Source organism: Sebastes fasciatus, chromosome 6 (genome assembly GCF_043250625.1).
Source record: "Sebastes fasciatus isolate fSebFas1 chromosome 6, fSebFas1.pri, whole genome shotgun sequence".
In the NCBI taxonomy this organism is placed as follows: Eukaryota; Metazoa; Chordata; class Actinopteri; order Perciformes; family Sebastidae; genus Sebastes; species Sebastes fasciatus.
The window spans coordinates 34,715,239-34,740,269 of record NC_133800.1 but is presented as its reverse complement, the minus strand read 5'-3'; the positions used below and the strand labels follow the sequence as shown (position 1 = coordinate 34,740,269).

Sequence of the window (25,031 nt, the reverse complement as noted above, 5' to 3'; positions counted from 1 at the left end):
CGAGGGCAGACAGCTGGATTTATGGGCTCTGGGAGGCCAACGATCAGCCACTCATTTGTCATGTCTTACCAGCAGGTCCTCTAATTGGACCGGAGGCATAAGGAGGGGGGAAGTTGAATCAATGAGCTAAGTCACAACTTTAAAACTTCAGCCTTTCCCCCCAGACCAATATATGTGCTGGCTATTAGCATAAGAATGCAAACGCCGCCGTCGCGTAGCACACAGTCTCCTGCTTTACATGCAGATTACTCAGCTGCTAAATAGCTTGCATTGGTGGTCAGATGATGGATAACACACAAGACAGCCGTGGAAATTCATGATTAGACCACAGAGGGGCCAGAGGGACCTCCTTAGTCTGCGTGGCTGTTTTGAATATTTGCCAAAGCTTCGATTAAATCAGGCTTTTTGGCCGAGGCTGTGACAGTTTAAGGTGTCCTTCAGTTGGAGCAGCGCGATGTAACTTTTCTTGTTTTCACAGCTTGCCTCTCTAAAAAATTACCATATAATCACTCGGCCGGCATTGAAGGGAAGTTGTGGAGTAAATCAATTAAATGGCAGCAAATGAATACATTTGAATTCATTTCGGCGGCTGCGGCGGCGAGTTATTTCGGCAAAACAGAAGCGACGCAGCTGTTGCCGAAGATGCAGAATGATGAGGAGGCAGCTTGAGAGCAGGCAGTGATATAACGAGGAGGAGTTGAGGACGGGCTACTTTTTGAAGTTACAACTTGTTACTGCTTAGTCAGGTCAGCGCTGTGCTGTGTGGCGGCTCACTGTTTTAATGTACCTAAAAAGATGAAATAGGAAGTTGTGCAGCACTTTCTCTCTCTGTGTGCTGCGATGAGATGAGTTGAGTCCTTTTTTGTTATCAAGAAAACATCAAACAGCTGACTTTCCTCCAGCATCCTCTCAACGGGTGGCTCTGACAACTTTCTTTTGTTTAGTAACCTATTTTATGCTTTCAGTAGAAAAGCATTTTTTTTTTTTTTTTTTAAATGCTGCCCCCAAACTTCTGCAGCTTCAAACCAACATCCGGCTGAACAACTGCTATGCAGCTGTCTTTGATTTACTATTTAAATCAATTCACACGGCGCCGTGTCTATCCAGATTTGGACGGCTTATCTTCTGAACATTCAGACACTAAAATGTCATTTTTCCGACAAACAAATTAGGAGGAAATTAACTTTATTCAAGACATTTCTCTGTCTCAGCAACACAGTCTTATGAGATCTGGCGACTAACGGAAATCTCTTCTCTCTGTTGATAAATATATTACACTGCTGACCATAGACTGTATATACGATTTGGACGTAGTCACCGTGACGTCACCCATTGGTTTGTGGACTGCTGTTTTGAAGCCTACAGTTCGGCATTTTGGCCGTCGCCTTCTTGGTGTTTTGGAACCAGAAGTGACTCGAGAGGGTGGAGCTAAGTACAACCGACTGACAACACATTTTTAGGTAACCAAAATGTTAGAATTAACTTTGATGAAGTGAAAACACACTATGAAAGGGTTAAAGTTGTAAGACAAAAACTCAGACAACTCCCAGACTGGAAGGTAGCCCCGCCCTAAAGCATCCCCTGCTTTATGGTCTATCTGACTCTAAATGGGACCATCATTTACTAAATGAACATCATGCTGTATTGAAGAAGACTTGAAACTAGCGATTGAGACCATAAACTCATGTTTACCATGTTTACTGAGGTAATAAATCAAGTGAGAAGTAGGCTCATTTTCTCATACACTTCTATACAATCAGACTTATTTTAGCAACCAGAGGAGTCGCCCCCTGCTGGCTGGTAGAGAGAATGCAACTTGGAGGTTTCCGCCTGGCCACCCCCACTTAGGAGACAGGAAGTGTATACAATTTCATACCATTAGCGTAGCTTGTAAAGCATCATCTTTTGTTATAGAGCATCTTTGGTAGAAGCAAAAAATAATTATTTTCCAGTGAGGAAGAGGTGAGCTGCTCCTCACTGAAAACCTACCTGGTTGCACTGCTGTTGCAGCATTGCATTCTGGTTGTAGAAATTGGTCTTTGGGCCTCTTCAACTTAATTTCTCTCCATTTGGTTGTTGAACAGAAGGGGAAAATGTCAGATACCAAAACCAGACATTGATCATGACCACTGAATGTGGTTTGCCAAAACAACGCCAGCTCAATGTCCACTTACTGTCTTTTTCTGGAGCTGCAAACCATAATCACATCTTCATCAGTGGATCGGTAATGATTTTAGCACTTAGTGTAGTTGTTGGCTTATACAATGAGTACAGTGTGGAAGTTCATTATTGACCTTGAAGATAGGAGTTGACCAAAACAATCAATTTTGATTGATTGATTGTCAATAATGAACTTTAATGCTGAACTGTGTTGGTTTGGATCCATGTATATGTGACCAAAGGGCGCCCATCTGTCCATTAGGTGCTTTCTCAGACATAAAAAAAAACATAAAACATGAATTATTTCCTAATTATTTGTAATTTATGAGGATATGCAGCATTCCTTTTATTAAAAAAATCGAATAAATCAAAACATGATTTGTGAGACTTTCTGTTACCAGAGAAAGGTAATGTCAAAGTATTGTTTTGCTGTCAGCACATAATGATATTGATTTGAGGTCGACTCACTCTGCTGTGCTATTAGCATGTATTGCATTATTGAAACCTGACCCAGTTACGTGCGGTACACAGATAACGGGGCTCCAGTGTGATCAGGTTGATCAGCTGTAAATATAAAGCTGTGTTGACAGAACCAGGGTTCCCTCAAGGAGAAGCTCAAGTGTTTCTGCGGCGTCTCAGTCGGCAGCGGAGCTGTTTGGCCGCTGTAAGCCATCACGTCCCCAGATTGAATTTGCCTCCGTAATGGCTTTAGTTTCTATCCAATTTTAGCCCAATTATGTTTTGCTAGCCTGGCAGGCTGCCTTTCTTCACCCTTCCACATTCCTTGAACGGGAGAGTCCGACCGGAGCAGCTGACAGCTCCACAAAACGGAGCCCTGTTAATGTTTGACTCTGCCGTTTGTTCCTGATTGGATTTTAATTGAATCTGCTAGTTAAACCAGTGTAGGGGCAACCCAGTCCTCCACTCACTCCCTTATTTATCCAGGGAGAACAGGTTGTTGTTCAGCTTCAGCCGGCTGGATTTTCATTCAGGACGACACGCTTTTCACCTCTCCAGTTGATGAGAGAAGGTCATAAACAAGAGTAGTCAGTTGTTTTTAGTAGAGCTAAAACGATTAATCAATGAGTCCATTAATCAACTAACTTATCAAATTAATTGTGGTTAACCCTTTAACGTCTAAGCCTCAAACCGGCCGCCTGGATTTATTTTGTTGTTTTTCCTTTAAAATGTGCTATGAGTGAGTGCTTTTGCCCCTTTTTCCAGGATATCTCATTCATATTTTAAGCAAAAATGCAAAATTTCTGCTGGTTCCAGCTTTTTAAATGTGAGAATTTTATGGTTTTCTATGTCATATATGAGAGCAAACTGAAATTGTCTAGTTTTTAGACTGTTTGTCAGACGAAACAAGACTTCACCTTTGGGCTCTGATAAAATACGGGGTATAAAAAAACAGGTATTTTTTCACTATTTTACAGACAAAACGATTCATCAATAAATCTATGAAAAAATTGGCGGATTAATAGATAATGAAAATAATTGTTATGATAAGATAAGATAAGGTATGGTATGGTAAGATATGATAAAATAATCCTTTATTAGTCCCACAGCGGGGACATTTGCAGGATTACAGCAGCAAAGGGGGCACAGTGCAAACAACAAGAGGCATCAGTAAAACATAAAACAAGATCTAATAAATAAGCAAGTAGACAATAAAGACATAGTCAGTAAGTAAACAGTCAAAAAGGAGATATAAAAAGTTGACTGAAAGAGTGGGTTAATATCATTGCACATATGAATATAAATATTGATATTGCACATAAACGAGTGAATGAATGAATAGTTGCAGCCCTATTTTTTTATACAGTGTGTTACATCGCTTATTGTTTGTTTGGATTTTAAAATAATATGTCTTTAAAGGTTCTATATGACATTCAGAGCAAGCGTAGCAACCAACCACGGTTCCCCTCCAGGTTAACACTGTTAGCGCCGTTAGCTGCGAGCCGCCGGCTCAGCCGTCCCCATGTTGAGAGCTGTGTGGAGGCAACATAGAAAGGCTCTGAATATCGAATTTAGCACCTTTAATCCCATTTATCTGATACAGTCAACTTAGTTATAGAACTGTTGCAGCTTTCAAATTGAGTTTGCATTTTTAACGTTAGAAATCAAGTGCATGATGGACCGAGTCGCATGGAGGAGAGAACATGGTTGCTGGGAAAACTAAAGAAAATATCAGGATGTTCCAGAACTACCAGTTCCACTGCTGAAATGATTCGTTTATTGATCCTTTAAGCAACTTTATATCGTTGTCAACTGGAAATATTTGGGTTTTGGACTGTTGGACAAAAGCAATTTGAAGATGTGACTTTATGACCTTGTGAATTTGAGAAATTGATATGGATTCTTTACATTTAACAAACTAAATGATTAATTGATAATGTAAATAATCGTTAGTTGCAGACAGAATGAAAGGTCATTCATATAATATGACACATGACTCCTCTTGAAGGCCTATTTAAAGTCGTACTGCTCATCACTTTAATGTCATACGTGAACGGAGAAAGGGGCTATGAAAAGTTTATTTTTATCTAATGTTTTGGGAATCCTCTACATAAAACATTTACATATCCTTTAATATGACTTCAGATGAATATATCTGTCTTTATTAGTTTTTTCCATCCACATAATTCAGTTTATCTGGGATTCAGACCGACAACCTACCAGCCAAATGCTCACAAAGCTCCAGCTCATCCCTTCCTTACATAACAGCCTCTACTGGGACGTACTCTTTGTGAAAGTTATAGATCTATTTTTCTCTTTACGAAATTGGAGACGAGCAGCCGCGCTGGCTGAGCTGCTTCAGTCCTAAATCAAATCTGAGGCAGATATCTTTCTCCGGGGGGGAATGAAATAAGCCCTCAACTCCTTAGACGTTTAATCAAGGAATCCCAGGTATGGGTCCCTGTAGGGGACAATCTGGCTGGGAGGAGGGCAGGAATTGCAGCTCACATTGCTGCTGTCTGAGTCCGCTGTCTGCTGTACAGCTCCCCTGGCTCGGCCTCGTCAGAGACGGAGGTTGGAAGGTCGGGTATAGCAGCGAGTCCAGGTTTGCTCCCCTGCCCCGGACACTTTAAGAGGTCCCTGTTTACAGTGAACCAGGGGTCAATCCCATTCCGCTCCTGGTCTATTCAGCAGGCAAACGGGACGCGGATTTGGAATTGAGTGCAACCTCCTCGATCCCCCCGAGACCTCGGCTGAAATGGACTCAGAGCTGAAGTCACCTACGTACGCTGTTAGCTGCCGTGCTAATTTTACACAGCTCTATTAAGACTTCGTGGAATGAATGGCAGCCACAGAGCCATAACAGGAAACTTATTTCTGAGGACATACCTGCATGCACACAGACTTATTATTAACCCCGATGACCTCTTTACCCAATTTAAGTCAAAGCAATCCACATGTGACACAACAAGCTGGTTTTACAAGCAACAAATAGACACATACAAGTTATTAATATCATCTGACACCTCAACACAAACACACACTCACACATATCAAAGGGGTAGTCACATTTGGGGCAAAATTACATTTTATCTCTTGTTTGAAATCTCTTTAAGACATCTTTCTGACCACTAGATAAAAGCTTTGGAATAGTAGTTCAAGCCGATCTCATGGGAAGGAGTATAAATAGCACAACATTTCGGCGCGTCATCATGGTGCATTTTAGGCTCTTTGCAGGTCATTTACACGCCACAGGCTTAACGTTGTGAAACCACTTTTCGCGTGTCATTTAACACCACGTTGTTACCGTAAAACAGTCGCGGTTATGTTTAACAAAACTACAATAATGACTGCACTTAGGCCTAGGTTTAGGTAGGGCTGGGCAATATATCTATTATATCGATACCGTGATATGAGACTTGATATCGTCTTAGATTTTGGACATATACTGTATATACATATTTCCTGGTTTTGATCATTGTCTCATTGTGTAAATATTTTTATAAAAGCACCAATAGTCAATCGTATAATATCGATATCAAGGTACTTGGTAAAAAATATTGTGATATTTGATTTTCTCCATATCGTCCAGGCCTAAGTTTAGACAACAAAACCGCTGAGTTACTGTAGGTTTGGGCAAAACATCTTGGTTGGGCTTAAAATAAGTACGTAAACTAAGTAAAATAAGTACGGAAAACACGTCTCAAACGTCACTAAGGTAACTTCAAAACAATTCAACAACACTTTGGGACACGAACACCCGTCTCCTTGAAAGTCCTGTGTTTGTTGGACCCATCCACCTCCCCTCCTGTCTTCCATAATCAGTCTTTTTCACTTTTTATTCTACGTCACCAGCTCTGAACGTAGCATATTCATGCGGATGCTTTTACATTGCAGTCAGTACAGACTACATGGCGTACACATGACACGCCGGACAGACCGGGCTGAGTAGTTATAAGAGAGTCAAGTAGGGCATCAGAGCATTTCAGACACCTGTCTGCTGTTGATTTTATAACTCAAATGTTCCGAAAAATCATTATTTTTGACACGATTAGTTTTCTAAATCCGTGAAAAGTAGGATTGCCTCTGTGTCTGTTATGAAAAAGGATTTGGAGCAGCTGTAAACGCAGTGCAGTTCAATAAAATATGTATTATATTGTATTTATCAAGACTTCTACCTTCTCATGTACTCTAAAAGTTTTATATTCAACCACTTTTCTAAAGAAAATAATTACTGAGTAGCCTGAAGTTCTGCTGTTCTGGTCCAGTCAGAAGAATTTTCCATTTGTAAGGAAAGGAGCTTTTCTGATGAAGAGAAGATTGTCACAACTTTGGAGAGCATCTCTGATTTGTAGTGAGATTGGTTGGTTTGGTGGATCCATGCTGAAATGTTTATAGACAGGATGTCACGCTGGGTCTTTCACAGTGACCGTATGGAAGAAGATCAGAAAAGGACGGGGCAAGTATCTCTGTCAATTTTTTAAAATGCAAACAGAGACTGAGAGGGATTGGTATACTCGGCGTGACGAACTGATCTCACTCTATCCTGGAATTGCTCTTTGCAGTCAGAACCCATTACCTGAGAGACAGTTCCCCTCCCTGTAATAGTGCGAACGCACACAGGGGGTGCAACTCTGAGTGCCTGTCGCACTGAATCTGGTTTTGTATTTCATCAGGATTGCTTTCTGGTGTATTGGAGCATCCTGTTTGTACCTTTTAATAACTGCAAAGACAGAGTGAAGAACTTTCATATGGTAAATGTTTGCAGGAGACATATCAATGTGTGTTCAGATGATGCAAAGTGAATTTCCGCTGCAATGTTCTCTCAAATTTGACAAATTTTGAATTTTTCTGCGATCTGTCCAGAGACCAGGCTGGTCTCTTAAAAATTAAGTTCCCATATTACAAAACTGTATTACTTTTTGACAGAACGTATTTTCTCCCAGAATATGTTTGTTTTTGACCTATCACAAATACGGTTTCAATCAAAGAACACTTAAATCCGTGTAGGGAGGAGGTCAGGGTGGATGGCTGGGTCAAACAAACACGGGACTTTCACCCAGGAGACCGCTGTTCGTGTCCTGTGTGAAACCAAAATAACCCAAAACATGATCTTTTCCTAAGTAGTTTTGTTGCATAAACCTAAACGTAATTAAGAGCCCAGATCTCAGATTGTGGGAATAGGTTCTGTCTCAGGGGGGTGAAAGCCTTCTTGGGAAAACTGCAGCGCCTGGTTGACAATCACATTCTTGTTACTTCTGAAGGACGCTCCTCCTCCTCCTCCTCCTCCTCCTCCTCCTCCTCCTCCTCCTCCTCCTCCTCCTCCTCCTCCTCCCTGAGCTGGAACATTAATGTTGCGAGCAGAGATTGTCCATGACACGTTTGCCCTTACATAAAACTCATTACACATCTGGCCACAGCTGTGCAGAGATGCACTCCCTCCACAGACTCGCATTTAAAAACACGTACACATAAACAGCATTACGAGGAACATATCAACTCCCATGCTCTCTCTCTCTCTCCAGGAGTGCTTTCCCCCTCAGCTGGCTGCTCTCCCTAATTAAATTTTCATTCTGTGCTGTTGTCCTCTCTTTCTGTGTCTTTCAACATGACCTAGCTACTCCCACATGTTACTGCATGCTTACTTACCATAACTCAATTACCAAGAGGAGTTGTTTTAAGAATTAATTCTGGCTCTCATTTTCAAGAGAATACTAGTTTTAGATTGCAGAAACGTTAAAGGATAATTGCAGTTCATAACACGGTATTATTTCCCTATCCTTTATGCAAGGATAAGTAGACCTCCGGAGTGGCTAGTAATTGATTCAGCACGGATTCAGGTTAGATACGTGGCTTGTTTTTCGACCTTCTGGTCTCAAAGGGCTCCAGCCGGTTACGGGTACAACAGGTTGTATTGAGTTGTGCGGCTCCGTTCGGTGGATTTTCTCATTGTTTATTATTGCAATCAACCAGCTGTGCTGCCAGAAGTGGCTTCATTCAACACATTATTTTCTCCTCATAATGTGCGAGACCTCCACGTGCATCACGCTGCTTATAGAGAGCATAATACTTACCTTGGATGCGTGTTAAATAACCCAATTAGACAGCTGTTATTAACCAATAAAGGCTCTGCAAAACATGTCAGGTAACACTTTCTATGACGCCCATATCTATAATGCAATATAAACATACTTATAATCTGCTTATAGCACTGTATAATTATAGTTACAAACACTCTAAAGCATTTCATAATGACTCTGACGTAAAGTATCACTGACATTTTTTGTTGCAAGGATCATACTTTATTATAATTCCCATAGTTGTAATACATTATAATCTTTTTATACTGTATTATAATCACTGTTATAATGCATTATAATGTGGTTATAAGTTAATCTAAGTGGTCATTGTTTGCTTTAAGTAGAGTGAAAAAAACATCATTAAATCTATAGAGTAAAAAAAAATGTTAGTGAGTGACCAGCAGTTATTAAGTATTATGATAAAATACTTTATGAATAGTTATGAGTACTTATAACTATAATTATACAGTGCTATCAGCAGATTATAATGCATTACAAGTATGTTTATAATGCATTGTAGACATGGGCACCATAGAAAGTAGAGCTGCAACGATTAATCGCCAACTGTTTTGATATTCGATCAGTTTGGGTAATTTTTTAATTAAAAGAAAAAGTCAAAATTCTCTGATTCCAGCTTCTTAAATGTGAATATTTTCTGGTTTCTTTCCTCCTCTGTGACAGTAAACTGAATATCTTTGAGTTGTGGACAAAACAAGACATTTGAGGTCGTCGTCTTGGGCTTTGAGAAACACATTTTCTGACATTTTATAGACCAAACAACTAATCGATTGATCGAGAAAATATTCAGCAGATTAATCGACAGTGAAAATAATTGTTAGTTGCAGTCATTTTGAATCTTAAAAGTATTTAAATTAATTAAAATAAGTGAAACAGTATTGGAAAAAGCTTGAATTATCCTGTTAGCAGTGGTCTTTAAGTATTGAGGGCTGAATATGAATCCGATGTTTTTCAAAAAAACTAAAATTTTAGTGTGATTATAGCATCTTTCACATCATTTTGATGGTATAAGTTTCTGTTTGTAGACAAATTAGACAGTCAAGGTGAAAACGTATACAGCCCATCACATAGCAGTGTCGCCTGGTTGGACTCTTGATGGAGGTATCGGGCGTCCAAAGCTCTCTGTGCATTTTGTCTTTTTTGATATTACGATTAGTCGCCAATGTCAAACATGTTTAAATCCTCCACATAGGGGCTTTACGGTGGATGGTTTTTGCAGTGCGCCAATATAATGTACATTTGAGTGGGCGCACTCTGCTGCCAAATTGCCACTTGTACCCATTAGATTGAATTATATTCAATGTTTCCTTTCTACATGCAAGTGGAGCCTCTGGGTGCACAGCTACCTGAAGATAGATGCAGCCACAATGTAATGCCCACTACTGTGTACCCTCTTACGTCCGCTTGTGTCAGCATACAGTACACGGGACTATTCGTGGTCTGGTTGTTACCTGAGGCTAAAGTTTCCTGTCCATTAAGATGTCTCCTTTAGTTACCGTCTCAAATGGAGCAAAGTCTTCCGCATTTAACGGTCACCCCCCGCCACGAAGTGTCCACTCCATAAGCACAGCTGCCCGTGGATATTCCAGTCGTGAGTGTGTAATTAATCATACGGCTAAATCTGATTTATGGACTGTAAGATGATATATCTGAGCACATGCAGGCTGGAATATTGATTTAGTTTTGGCTTTAAGCTAGCCATAAGACATTGTCAGCTCGGTGTTATGAGCTATTGACAGATAGAAAGGCATGCCAACATGGCAGACGTGATCTCCAGCCTCTCTGCCTTTTTCGCCCTATCTCATTGTGTAGTTGGCCATGGTGCTCAAGGCTTTTAATCAACGCTGAAGCAGTTTCACTCCACCTGCAGCAGAAATCCTTCAGTGTTTTACAGCCTGGAGCACAGAGGAAGATAAGGGTTCAAAGTGTGAAATGATTTTCTTACGGTGGTGCTCACATTTTGTAAACTAGAGCAGTAAAATCTTGCTCAGCTTCCATGGACCTCACAGATCATCAGTAGGAGGGGAAATGAACTTTCTTTGGAAAGTTAGATAGCAGAGGTTGTAAATCAAAACATTACGTGTAAATCTCATTGCAAGTGAGACAAAACATTTTTATCACTCACATTAATATGCACAATGGGTCTATATGTTTACTGTCATTTGCCCCAGCTGTCAACATTAACATGACATGTGGGTGTGCTAGGATCTGATAATGGAGCATGAGCTCGTGATTTATTTATTTTTCTGCAGTGATGAATCAAGTCTGCCCTCGGTTGTGTTTCATATCTGGTATTGTTTGTTTTGTCTCGACAGAACAACACATCATGGAGACCGCAGTCGTGTCAGGAGTGTACCTGCTACAGCGACGTGGCCATCTGCAGGCCCACCCACTGCCCCAACCCACAGTGTGACTTCCAGAGGGTAAGACATTTTACAGGAGGGATAGAAAACTACATCTAAATTATTATTTAACAGCATAAGACTGGTGTTATTCTATGTTTCTCCTATTGTCAACAAATCCAAACATCGTGTTAGTCCGTGCCTCCGAGCTCTATTGTTGTCCAAAAACTTTGCAATAACTCCACTAATGAGCCTCACTGTTCACTGGGTGACATGTTCCTACATCACCATGAACACACACACACTGTAGTTTATTTTGACTCAATCCCTCACACACCGTCCTGCTGCCACAAAAGCTCATTAGTGCACTGGAAGTGTATTAATCTGTCATCGCAAATAGTCCCCAACAAATGCATTATTTACCCCATTTTGAGTAAAATATGGCCAGCTGTTTATGGAAATGACTGAGCCTTTTTAAACAATGAAACTAAAGTAAAAGAAAGAGGCACAAATATATCATAGGTGTCTCTTTATTGTTGATGAATATTTAAAGGGACTGTTTGTAACTTCTTACACGTATAAATCATTGCGGGTCGGTGTCCCGTGCGCGCTCGCGTGTGGCTCCGCTGTTCAGACTCAGACTCCAACACAAACTACACGGAAGCACCAAAACTGCAAAGTTCTATCTAGTGAAGCCCGTCTTGCAAAACAGTGTTGGCCGCGGTCGGAGGACGCGGGGGAGACCGTAGCTTTGGTCTCCAGCAGTACTCTGCTGTACTCTGCTCCTCTGCTCCTCTGCCTGTCTTCACTAGCACACCGTGCTCGTTCTCGCTATTTCGCTCCACTCTCACGTGCATGCTGCTCACTCCACACTGCAGAAGAGTTAGTTTAGCTCTGAGAATATCTAGTGAATGTACAATGGACGTTTGTGCAGAAATAAATGCTGCAGCTCCTCCAGACCAACAGAGGTTTCCCGTGTCTTGTGAAGTGACGGGGCTCCGCAACAAGAAACGTTATCGTCTCCGACCAAAACCCCGTTGTCTCCCCTGTTCCTTCTGACCACGGTCGGTATAAAATACACTACGCCACTGGACAGCAACCAAATCAGTACCAGAATAAAACAATAAGAGACTAAAATGAATAGTCTTAAATATTCCAGATTCCTTTGTGTGACTTTGATCAGCCTCTTTCTATGTCACCTTGAAGTGCAGATCTACTTTCAACGGCCCGTAATCACTAGTCTTACAACAAGAATCAATGAAATGACAGACCATTGTGCGGTGAAGTCTTCCGATTGCACCATTTAATTCGCCACAAGGACAACTATTCGGAGACTGTTTGCTCCAGCCTAGCGTTTTTCTTTTTGGGTTCATTTGAATTCACAGGGACACATTTTCAAAAGCTCTTTTTTCACTCCGGCTGTTCTTCCCTGTGCTTCTTCTTAAATGTGATTCAAAGCCTGCGGTGACGGCATCAAATCCAATCCCAACCCTGAGCTAAGGCAACAATCAATGTCTAATGAATTCCACTCTGCTTGCTAGCAATCCAATGTTAATTAAAAATTAGTCATCATGCTCGCCAAGCCGTGCTCCCTCCATTTAAAAAGCTCTTAAAATGTGACACTCTCTCACCTACACTGTGATAAAACAAGTATTACGGTTTTTATCATCTGTCTGTCTCTGATTAGAGGGTTTTCTTTTCAAATCCACGGCCATTATCTAGAAGCTTACGTTTCCTTTTATTCCTCACTCTCTTACCTTTTTGACTTATGTGAAATCCATCTTTAGTATCTTAATATTTCTGTAATGTTCTACACACACAGATGTGTATGTCTGGATAGGACGGCTCATATCTTTTTTTGTTGTTTAACAGCATTTTTTGAGTCCAAGATTTCAGGGATCTTAGTGTTCTCCCCCAAAAAACTTAAATTCAGATTTTAGCCGATGATTTTCACCACCATCCAAAAATCATACATGACAAAACAAGCTGTAACCTTCAATTCCAGCTCATTGATTATTACTTTTATTTTGATTGATTAATATACTAATTGTTGCAGCTCTAATTCAGCCACCTGCTTTTTTTTTTTTTTTTACATTTTGTTGACCTTTTATGAATAAAATAACCATGAAAACGGAGGAGAAACTACCTCTGCATGTTTTCTATTCGTTGATGCAATCATTAGTACTTAACTGTACAATTTAGCTTTTTTTCTTTGTTTCAATTTCAGTTTAATTTTGCAATGTTATTTGAACTTTACGTCCTGTACCACTAACTAATAAAGGCACATACACTCACCGGCCACTTTATTAGGTACACCTTGCTAGTACCGGGTGGTCTTCTGCTGCTGTAGCCCATCTGCTTCAAGGTTGGACGTGTTGTGCGTTCAGAGATGGTATTCTGCATACCTTGGTTGTAACGAGTGGTTATTTGAGTTACTGTTGCCTTTCTATCATCTCCAACCACTCTGCCCATTCTCCTCTGACCTCTGACATCAACAAGGCATTTCCGTCCACACAACCCCCGCTCACTGGATATGTTCTCTTGTTCGGACCATTCTCTGTAAACCCTAGAGATGGTTGTGCGTGAAAATCCCAGTAGATCAGCAGTTTAATACTCAGACCAGCCCGTCTGGCACCAACAACCATGCCACGTTCAAAGACACTTAAATCCCCTTTCTTCCCCATTCTGATGCTCGGTTTGAACTTCAGCAAGTCGTCTTCACCACGTCTAGATGCCTAAATGCATTGAGTTGCTGCCATGTGATTGGCTGATTAGCTATTTGTTTTAACAAGCAATTGAACAGGTTTGCCTAATAAAGTGGCCGGTGAGTGTATATGGCTTAAATAACATCCAAAATAATATCATAAATCATGCACCAGCAAGAATACAATATTTTGTCATACAGTAAGCTATAAGAAAATGGAATTAGACTGAAAAACTGCATGTATAAATAACTTAAAAACTACAATTTATGAAAAAATACCTTACATCAGTTTGATATAAACTGATATGATGGATACCATAAATATATAAAGATATATCACCTTCACGGTCCACTACACTGCTAAGTTTGGGTTGATATTCTTTTAATGAGGCAGGTAAATTGGCGAGTATATCTCAAACTCACTGACCTCTCTTCACCCCACATGATTGTTTGTTTTCCTGCAAAAGCAACTGCAAGAGTAGCAAACCATGAGTCTGTCTTCCTACTGTAAGAATGCAGCAGTCCAGTTATAAATAATGTTCTCCCGAGCCCGAACCATCCCGCTTTATTTGGAGCAACACAATCTGAAATTGGATCAAAATCTTGTACTACAGCCATATTTTGGTAATTAAATTTGAGGCAGCAGACGGAAAAAAAGCCAGAGGGACTAAAAGATGAAAAGTTGAGGAAGAGAAACAGAAACACAAGAACAAGAACTTAAATATATGAAAATATTTAGAGGTTTTACTTGTGTTTAATTTTTAGCACAAAGTGGCTGTTGTGATAGATGAACTTTCCAGATACCAGATGTCAAATTCAGCTGGTGATCTTGTTTTAATCCAAAAAATGTTGTGTGCTTGTAGGTGATCGATAGAGCTGAAAGTAAAATATAAACCCTCGTCTTGGCAAACAGCAACCTGCTGCTCAGCTCACCCTCCGTCTATTTTATTCCCCACTGTTGTTATTTATACATTTAGTTGCCATTCTTCTGCCTGTTCACACGCAATTTGTCTTCCGCTGCAGAATTGCTGTACCTCTATTCACTTGTATTCTCTTTTTCAATTGACACAATACATTCTCTGAAGCTCCTTGGGGGTTGTTTTCTCTCACCTTATACAAATTGTATTCCTCCCCTCCTCCTTTTTCAATTCTATATCATTTGTATTCACAAATAAACGACACCTAAACCATTCGCCGGCTCTGCGTCTGGCCCTCATTGCTTTCCTATTTGCTTGTTTCCACACATTCGGCCTCAACTGGGGCGTGTAGGCAGCGCAAATAAAGGACTGCATGTTGAATCTGTATTGTAATATGTATTGTATTGTAACACCTCCACCAAGCTCATTCTATATTCTACACACCGAGCACGCCTGATACAGTCTTCATATTTTCATTATTGTCTGTCTTGTTGTGCTAATCGTGTCACGTGCCGGTTTATTTCCATGGAAATGGGCAGATTGTAGTCAACATGTTTTGTATTCATGCCGGTTAAAGAAGAGACCCACTTCCATTGTCTCTTTCTTTCTTTGGGGATCTGTGGTGTGCTTGGTGTGTTTATGTTTTTATTCATATACAGTATGTGTGTCTTTTCTAAAGGGTGAGCGTTTGAGGATCTCTGCCAACAAGTGCTGTCCCGAGTGCATCTCCTCGTCCCAGGGCTCCTGCCAATACGAAGGAGTCGCTTATGGAGTAAGTGACTCTTCTTCTGTTTCTGTGATCCTCCAACCGTTCTACAAAACATTAAAGGTTATCTTTGGTATTTTTCAACCCTGTTTTCACATGTTTTTGTGTCTAACTGACTAATACGGACAACAATTTCTGAAATTGGTCCACTATTGAGGGAGAGCGCTGCAGACGGCAGCCGCTCACCAGCTGCAATATGGTGCTTTGGGGGGAAGCTGGCACCGTTTTAACACACCGTCATTTACGTCCACTAAAAGTGCTTGTTTTTGCCATGACAGGCTCTGATTGTTATTAGAAGTGTGTGACATTATGGAAAGAGTGTCGCTCAAGGAGAAGTCTCGTTCTGAAATCTGACGAGGTGACGTGAACTGTAGAAACATGACTGAGAGTTGGAGAGAAAAGTGTTGTAACAGTTTGTTGTGTTGGAGTACAGACAGCGTAGCTTAGTGTTATCTAAAATATGTTCAATGTCATGGCTGAATATTTAGAGGATTTCCACAATGTGGATGAGGTTTTTTAAATTGATGGCCGCCCGTATTTATTCAAGCCAGAGTGTCAGATATTGAGATTTCACAATGAGACTTCTCCTTGAGCGGGACTTGGACACAATAACAAACAGACCAGATCAAGAGAAATGTTAGAAAAAGGTTTTATTTCTCTGTAGGGTCCTTTCTATAATGTTGTCAGACACGTATAATAACAATCTGAGTCTGTCAGTAGATATCTGGAGGTCAGAGGTTAAGGGACCCCTGTGAAAATGGCCATGCTAGTTTTTCCTCGCCAAAATTTAGCCTTAATTTGGAGCGTTATCTTCCTTCCCGACAAGCTGGTATAACATGCTTGGTACCAATGGATTCTTTAGGTTTTCTAGCTTCGTACGATACAAGTATTTTCCCTTAAGCTCTCAGCCTGCTACATCCTCTGAAGCACGGTAAAGTCGGTCGGGATCTGCGGCAATCTGGACCATCCAACCTTATGGCTGGCCAATTCTGGCCCGTGTGGCCCACTTTGGGCCGCCCTGGCAGACAATAGTGTGCAGAAAGAAATGGTTTTCCCAGTTTAGTGTGGAGGAACTTGACTGGTCTGCACAGAGTCCTGACCTCAACCCCCATCCAAGACAACTTTTAGGGTGAACTGGAACGCAGACTGAGAGCCAGGCCTGATCAGTGTTGGACCTCATTAATGATCTTGTGTGTCTGATTGGGAGCAGTCAGGTTAGAAAATCAGGTGGAAAGCCTGAAACCAGAAGAGTGGAGGCCGTTATAGCAGCAGATTAACGCCTTTACGAATGACAAGGGGAAACCCTAAATTATAAACGTCACATCCGAGGTGATTAAACCGATAAATCACAAAGCATTCATTTGTTCAATTTGTTCATTGCTGAAAAAACTGGCTTCAGATTCCCACCCCCGTCCCGCCTTCCTCTCACTAAAGAAACAATCACTGTCTTGTTCATCTTCCATCGAGCGGCCTCCGGCTTAACGAGCTGGACTCTTTGGCAGCCATGTTGGACAGTACACGTCCTCGAGGGGAACACAAAGCCGGGTTTGGAGATTCCACTGGCATCACTTGGCTGGTGAAGTGGCACTTTACACAGATCTGAACTAGCAGGAGAGGAGGGTTGGAGAGGAGTCACGGCCTTTTGAGGGCTTTACTGCGTCTTCACTGGAGAACAGCAAACTGTCACTACTGCTGCTCCTTTCACAGGAACAACTGTTTGGAAAAATAAAGCTTTTCTCTTTTTGCAGACATCCTAGAACACAAAGGATGATGATTTTTGCGATGGTTGATGCCTTTATAGCATGTTCAGCTAATTAACGCATCGGTTTTAAAGCTAGAGTGAAGATACTGGTATCCTATGGAACTATAAAAACCTGATGAATCCGCTGGTACCAACCACGTCATGCAAGCTTGACGCGAAGGAGTCTAAATAACGCTACAATAATGCTACATTTTGGCGAGGAAAAATCACGATTCACTATGGACAATCATGCGATTAATTGCAATTAAATATTTGAATCGATTGACGGTCCTCGTTCCCAATCAACTAAACTGCATTCCCAATTACGTTTGGAGGGAAACGTGTTTTGTCTTTGACGTATCACAAATACATTGGTAATGATAGTCCGTGGAAGGCCGCAGAAAGTGATGTGGTGCAACGAACGACGCGCAGAGCAGGTGACATAGTATATTGTGCAAACTTTACTGACAGTTACGTGGTATTATAGCAAGTATAACAAGCAAGAAAGTCTACTACGGGCGGGACGGAGGGGTGGTGGATGGGTCAAACAAACACAGGACTGTACCTCATGTCCCGTGTCAACGTTCACTTACAAATTCATTTTAAGCCAAACCATCATGATTTTTATTAAACCTAATCAAGTAGTTTTGTTGCCTAAAGCTACCAAAGTAGTGTTGTTGCATTTTTTGTTTTTTTTACAACATAAAATATATGTTTAAAACTGTTTAAAACTGTTTAAAACTGTTTAAAACTGTTTAAAACTGGGAGAAAATACGTTCCCCTCGTCACATAATTAAGAATGCAGTTTAGTTTTATGGGAATATAAGTTTTTAGGAGACAGGATTTCCAGGATCCAGGATCAGCACCCTGGACAGCGGTCGTGACCCAAACTTTTAATTTAGCATACATTTGACAGATTATTATTTTTTTCAATATTTAAATGAACAATTAGCATCTTGGCTGTGAGCCAAAAACCATAAAAGACTTGCTTGTTGTTTGCCTCAGACGTTTATTGTTTCCAACAGCATTTAGATCAATTCTCCATTAAAACTCCTACTACTGATTTATCTCACGCAGGGTAAAGAACGCTTTATTTCACAGCCTGACGCCTCAGAAAATGAGCAAATCCTCACCTCTATCGTTTTGACTGCAGGCGACATCGACATGCTGATATCTGATTGAGAGTGAAAGAACAACGGTGAACTCAAATGTCCACAAATAAATGTACTTTACTCTGATTAATACCTCGGAGATGGTTGTGCAAGTATGGATTCTATCAATCAACTTCTGTCAATCACAGATGAGAAACATCCTGATGGTTTTATACCAACACAAGCCGGCCTGAGGCCTTTTCTCAACACACGCATAAAATGATGAAGAGCGATTTAGGAAGATCGCCAACAAGCTTACAGTCGGCCTCCAGCTGAGCCAACAGTCGGAAGCCGTCTTTAACCGGGCATCCTGCTCTGCTCAAACGACTCATCAGGCAAACTGAAGTCACACAGAAGCACTTCTGTTTTTAAATATAAAGCTAATGTCCTCTCACAGTGTGCCTCCTTATCCACATTCACACCCTCTTCTGTCTTCCCATGGTGTGTTTGAGACATCTTTCCTCTACCTTCCTCCCCCCTCTGTGACTCTGTTCTCTCGTCTGTCACTCAGGCTTAAGCTTACAAAGTCGTCTCGTCCACAGAGAGCAAAACAACTTTCCTCATCGTCTTTCTACTTCTTCCTCTTTCTTTCTCCCCCCTCTGGTTGTGTTTCTGTGTGTAACTGTCTGTTTTCTCCCACAGCATGACAGCCAGTGGAGTCCCTCGCCCTGTTCAATGTGTGTTTGCTCCAGAGGGAGCGTATCCTGCAGCGCTCGGCCCTGCCAACCTCTCAGCTGTCCTGGAGACCAGAGCCTGTTCATCCCAGCTGGAGAGTGCTGCCCCAAGTGTGGACGCAATGGAGGTGAGGACGGTATCAGTTGCACATACAGATTTCAGATGCAGCTTCTGTTTCTTATAGATCTATTTTAAAGGACAATATCTGTTTTATTTGTACCGTTTACTGTACTGTGTACTGTTTTTATTGGCTTCCTACTTCCAGGCAGACAGTCATAAAGATGTGAAAATTAACTCCAGATAGTCAATTAAGGTTACGGTGTTGTTGAGTTGTTGAGTTTTAATGCAGTTGAGAGTAGGGACTCTTTTGTCTTTGTTAGTGGTGCATTCAAGTGCTTGTAGGAGTCTCAGACACGCAAGCTTTGAGAGTTGCACACATACCGTGCAGAAATCTTCCTTTTCACAACAGCAATGTACGTATGCTTATTTGTTGTCTTACAACAGCATTTGTTTGTCTATCTGACAGCATAAAGAGTGCGATCGGGCATGTGAGTTGCAAGATTTACCAGCCCGATTTGGCATTTTACTTGCCCGAGGCAAGCGGGAAATCCTTATTGTTGAGCCCTGAAAGCACCAACAGTCCTTGTTTGCAACAGGATTGCCATCCTATATTAGTATATATAGTATAATAAGCCTAAATAGTTGCACTGAGTTACCTTGGATAAGAGCGTCAGCTAAATAAATGTATTGTAATGTAAATGTTCACTTTCATGGATTATTTTAGTTCAAGTCTTTGACGAGAAGTTAGGAAACCAGACGGACTCAAAGTGACTCCAAAATCATTTTATTGGTCGTTGCTCGGAAGTTTTCTCCACTCATAAGAAGCGGTACATACTATCAATGATGCACTGCTTCACCATCGTATGTATGACGCACACACCTCACATCTAGACTGGGAGAGACCTCCAGCTGCTACTGCTGACCAACACATCAGTTATGTTCCAGTACCTTTCTCCAGGGCAGCTCCACTGTAGCTGGAGTTCTAACTTGATACTTGGTTACTGCTATGCAAGTAAACAAATACACAATGTAGTGCAAAATGCATAAGCACATCCATGAAACAGTGACACACAAAACAAAACAGTACAACAATACTGCATGACACTAAACTCTAAACACCATAATGTAGGGCAGGAAAGCACACAGACACACACAGTAACTTGGCCTGTGGACATTCCTCTCACACTCACAGAGGAAACCTGAGTGTGGTGTGTAGTGTTGCTAGAGTCCTCCAGAGCAGCACACTGACTGCCTCAGGTTAGCTCACTTCCTCCTCTTTCAATAAACATGAGCTCTGCTCTCACTTCAGGTTCTTCTAACCTCAAATGGGCTTTCGTGATGCTTCTTTTGGCGAGGCCTTGACTGTTTTCATCCAACCACTCCACAGTGTTTTGGCTTTTTTTCTTCTTTTTAAAAACAAAATATTTTTGTCTGAAGTCCTCCACAGCTGGTGCAGCATGGACGGGACTGAATTACCTTTTTTTTGTGTGTGTTTGGATAAATAATTTTCCAAAACATTACCAAGAGAATACATGTATTTTATCATTTCTCTTCCTACAAATGTTTCTTTTATACAATCATGTTTATTTAAGTCTCAGAGATTTTATATTCTAAAGTCCAAAGATGTGACTTACGTGCATCCATCCACACAAAACTGCAATAAAAACGTAAATGTTACCGATGCAAATCTTAAAGGAATACTTCACTCACAAAAGGACCATTTGTTCCTTGAATCTATGAAGAAAACGTTGTTTTTCTCTCACGCCTCCACGCTGAACAAAAAATCAAAAAAGGGAGAAAAGTCTGAATGAATTGAAGTAACAGGTAGCTGAGTTTAATGAAAGTATTCCTTTAATGAAAGACATAAATGCTTTTCATGTAGTAAAATGATTAATAATAATCCTGTTCTATACGATTTTTTTTTTCTTGAGACAAACCCTGTGATGCACGTTCTTCTGCCTCATATCTTGAAACTCTGATGACCCTTCATTCTTTATTAACTTCTAACATGAAGCAGGGTCTTTAGTGTATTTGTTTGGTTAGAGATCACTCAGGTGTTTGGATCCCACAGTGCAGAGTGCGTGGCATCTTGTCTTCCATCAGTCAGATTGTTTCTAGAGAGCACAGAGCAGTCGGAGCCGAGCTGAAAGGTGAATCTCGACTCTAATGACGTCTGGGAGCTGCTATGATGCATCCCAACGGTTAGCAGCTAATTAGCGTCTTCTTTTTCCCCTCCTCACTGTAAATCAGTGAGTTTGAGGGCAAACAATGCTGCAACAGTCAGCTCATTACCTGACACCCATTTACGCTGTTTACTCATTCAGTGTTTATCCCTCTCTCTCTGTGTGTGTGTCAGTGTCGTGCTCCTGGCAGGCGACGGTGTACAGAGACGGTGAAGAGTGGAAGCCCAGCCTCTGTTCCAGATGTGTCTGCAGCAACGGGGATGTCCAGTGTTCAGTTGCAGAGTGTCAGCAGGTGGCCTGCAAACCGGTGAGTTACTGGAAATATAACACACTCTTTTTTATTATGTTCACGCTGGCAGTTACAATGGCTCTGTGTCTGTCCCTCTCAGTTCACTTTGTTCACATTCAATAAAGCTATTGGCAGAGATATTGAAGGAACAGTCTGACACTTTGCCCTGAAATCCAAAATGAAAACGTAATTAATGATCTACTGTATATATGCCTATCCTTAGAGTGGGAATAGAAGCCATCTATAATATAGACATACTAGACAAAGACAACTTTGCTTTCTATTCCGCTGCCTCCCTTATGGATGGCTTTAATGCTGGATTGCTTGGAGCAATGTTTGATAAATACAGACCAACCTCTTCATTTCTTTTCATTCCTAATTACACTGGGACTTTACTGTATATATTATAAGGAAGTGGAGTACATTATAATAAATCCTTTGATGGTCAACGTGGCTCCCACAGCAGTGTGACTGAAGGGATACACTGCTGTAATTGGTTACAGATTACATCGGACATTTCACAGGAAAAGATGACGCTCAATGTCTGTAGAGGTTTGCTTTGATCTTTAACGTCGGAGGTCCGTGTGTCTGGCCTCTCCGGTCCAGCTTTCGTTGCGGGGCCGCAGGTTTTCCACCCAACACCCCTCCGCCGCACACACCTGCTGTGACCACTCTGTTCTCCGCACGCCGACTGCCTCATTAACGTTTTGGTTCCCTTATAGCATTGGGTTTAAATATGAAACGTTGCCAAATAGGAGCTTTTGCTTTTTATTTTGACACCAAATCTTCCGCCATTACCCTTCCTGTCAACTCTCTCTCATCCTGTGTGTGAAACCTGACTCCTGCTACTCTGTGCTGACATTGTACGGAGCAGACACTTTCACTTTCAGTTTGTAGCGCTGATACGCAAAAAAAAAAAACTAAATGGAAAGTGAAACGTCAGTGGGGGCGGTGGGCAAGTAATGTAATCACCGTATGCCCGAACACCGCGTAAATGCCCTGACACACCAAGCTGACAGTCGGCCGTTGGTGAGCGTCCGCCCGTCTACTTTTTCTGGTGTGTCCTGCACCGTCGGCTCTAGTTTGTTTTTTCGACAGATTCAGCATGTTGAAATGGCGGCGCAGCCCGTCGGTGAGAGAAACCACTCTGATTGGCTGTTCAGTTTAAACAAATTAGTGCAGAAAAACGGACGTGAAGAAAGTAACGAGTAAAGTAAAGAGGAAAAACACAGAAGGCTCGTCTCATTTTACATCTTCATTTCATCTGATCATTCCAATACACGGATATTTTCAGCTTTGTTTCGTGTACGCATCATAACAGCGGCTCATATATCAAACGTCCTTCCTGTTTCCCTTTTTGAATGACGAGTACAGACTACCGCCGCCTGCTGGTGTGGAGAGTTATTTCCTCTCGTGCAGGTGCAGAACGTACGTGCTAACTGGCCGTCGGCTGTCGTCTTTGCGGTGTGTTCAAGTGCAAATTGTCGGCCAAGACAAAGACAACGTGAGGCAACGCAACAGTCGGCCTTCTTCGCCGCTAGATGTCGGCGTGGTGTGTCTGGGCCTTTACACCAGTAACACTGACTACCGCGGCAAGCCTACTAAAAGCAATGGCAAACTGCGAACCATAAGATTATGCAACAACTCCAAAGCTGTCTCATTTACATATACTCTACGTCCTTCATCACCCAGCTGATGTCGGTCAAGAAATATCCCCAATATTTTGCCCCTTGAAAAACAACAATATTCTGATTTACAATTTCAACACAGATTTTTCTTGTATTGGCGTTTTTTCCTCCGTACCCAGGTTAAATAAACAACATCTAATATTTAAGACTTCTTTGGAGTTGTTGGAAGGTGTATTTCACAGCAGCCCACTAGCGATTTCTCCAGACGGTTTCCAGACTTTGTGCTAAGCGAGGTCAAACAGCTCATCTCCGAGCTGGAGGCACAGCGATGAAACTGATACCGCTCTCATGTTCCTCTCGGTAAGATTGCTTCTGCCCAAATGTCAAGCTGTTTAACGGTGTGGTCACAGCTTATATTTACAGTGCTAGGATTATGTTATACCACAGAAGAAGACTTATTATTGTACGCCATCTGTCTGTCTCACACACACACACACACACACACACACACACACACACACACACACACACACACACACACACCTGGTCTGACTGTTTGTTTCCTCCTCCGTCAGCACGAGAACTTGGTGATCCAGCCAGGACGCTGCTGTCCTCAGTGTGTGTCCAACCCCTGTCTGTCTGCTGGGAAACAACACCAGGTAGGTCGCCTCACCTGTGTGTGTGTGTGTGTGTTATTGTGTAGGTGTGTGTTACACAAAGCCTCTGGGAGAGTCATTGTGTGTGTGTGTGTGTGTGATGACAGCTCATTAATCTGTTGTTATGTGACCTGGCACATTTTATTCTGTGTTTTGTGTTTATGTTGTTGTGATGACAGGAGACTTTGACTGACTTATGTGTGTGTGTGTGTGTGTGTGTGTGTGTGTGTTTTGATATTGAGATGAAAGCAGTCCAAGCTTTTTTCTCCCTCTCTCATCTCCTTTCCTCCTCCTCCACCTCTCCTCTCATCTTTTCTCCTCTTCCCTCCAACTTCTCATTTCATCTCCTGTCAACTTTTTCCTCCGTCTCTCCACTTTTATCCTCCTTTTTCCTCTCTTCCGGTCCTCTCTCCTCTCCTCTACCTCCCATCTCCTCTCCTCCTCCACCTCTCCTTTCTTCTCCTCTCCTCTCCTCTTTTCTCCTCCTCTCTCCTCTCCCCCACCTCTCATCTCCTCTTCTCATCGTCCACCTCTCCTCTCCACTTTTCTCTTCATTTCTCCTCTCAACTCCTCTCCTCCTCTCCCACCTCTCCTTTCTTCTCCTCTCCTCTCATCTCCTCTCTCCACTCCAGTTTTTTCCTCCTTTCTCCTTTCCTCTCCTCCACCTCTCATCTCCTCTCTCGTCTTCCACGTCTCCTTTCCTCTCATTTTTTCTTCTCCACCTCGCCTCTCTCCTCCCTTCTCCTCGCCCTCCAACTCTCTCCTCTCCTCTTTTCCCTTCTCCTCACCCTCCACCTCTCCAGTTTTATCCTCCTTTCTCCTTTCCCCTCATCTTTTCTCCTCCTCTCTCCTCTCCTTCCTCCACTTCTCATCTCTTCTCATCTCCAGTTTTCTCCTCTCCTCTCCTCTCCTCTCCTCTCCTCTCCTCTCCTCTCCTCTCCTCTCCTCTCCTCTCCTCTCCTCTCTAATCTCAGTCGGCATCACCTCACCTGCCCTACTCTTGCTCTCTCCTGCTGTGTTTACAGTGTACTCCCTCTCTCCCTCCATCTCTCTATCTCTCTCTCACTGCCAAGTTTCTCCTTTGATCGTGTGTGTGTGTGTGTCCCATCCTGTCAAATGTGTGTTTGTGTCTTCTTATGACACACACACGCACGCACGCACGCACGCACGCACGCACGCACGCACGCACGCACGCACGCACA

The 25,031-nt window shown here is 41.9% G+C and overlaps 1 protein-coding gene and 1 long non-coding RNA gene across 4 annotated transcripts in view; one reads left to right on the top strand and one right to left on the bottom strand.

Annotated features, from left to right (window-relative positions):
- LOC141769934 (uncharacterized) overlaps positions 1-25,031 on the bottom strand; it is a 368,813-nt gene that overhangs the window by 20,680 nt on the left and 323,102 nt on the right. The gene's annotated exons all lie outside the window — the stretch shown is intronic.
- Positions 1-25,031, top strand: part of fras1 (Fraser extracellular matrix complex subunit 1) — a 310,338-nt gene that overhangs the window by 79,906 nt on the left and 205,401 nt on the right. For all 3 annotated transcript variants that reach the window (XM_074639460.1, XM_074639459.1, XM_074639458.1), the window contains exons 3-7: positions 11,033-11,140; positions 15,360-15,452; positions 18,981-19,140; positions 21,430-21,563; positions 23,749-23,832. In XM_074639460.1, the coding sequence (XP_074495561.1) occupies positions 11,033-11,140; positions 15,360-15,452; positions 18,981-19,140; positions 21,430-21,563; positions 23,749-23,832 (579 nt within the window). The remainder of the gene's footprint in view (positions 1-11,032; positions 11,141-15,359; positions 15,453-18,980; positions 19,141-21,429; positions 21,564-23,748; positions 23,833-25,031) is intronic.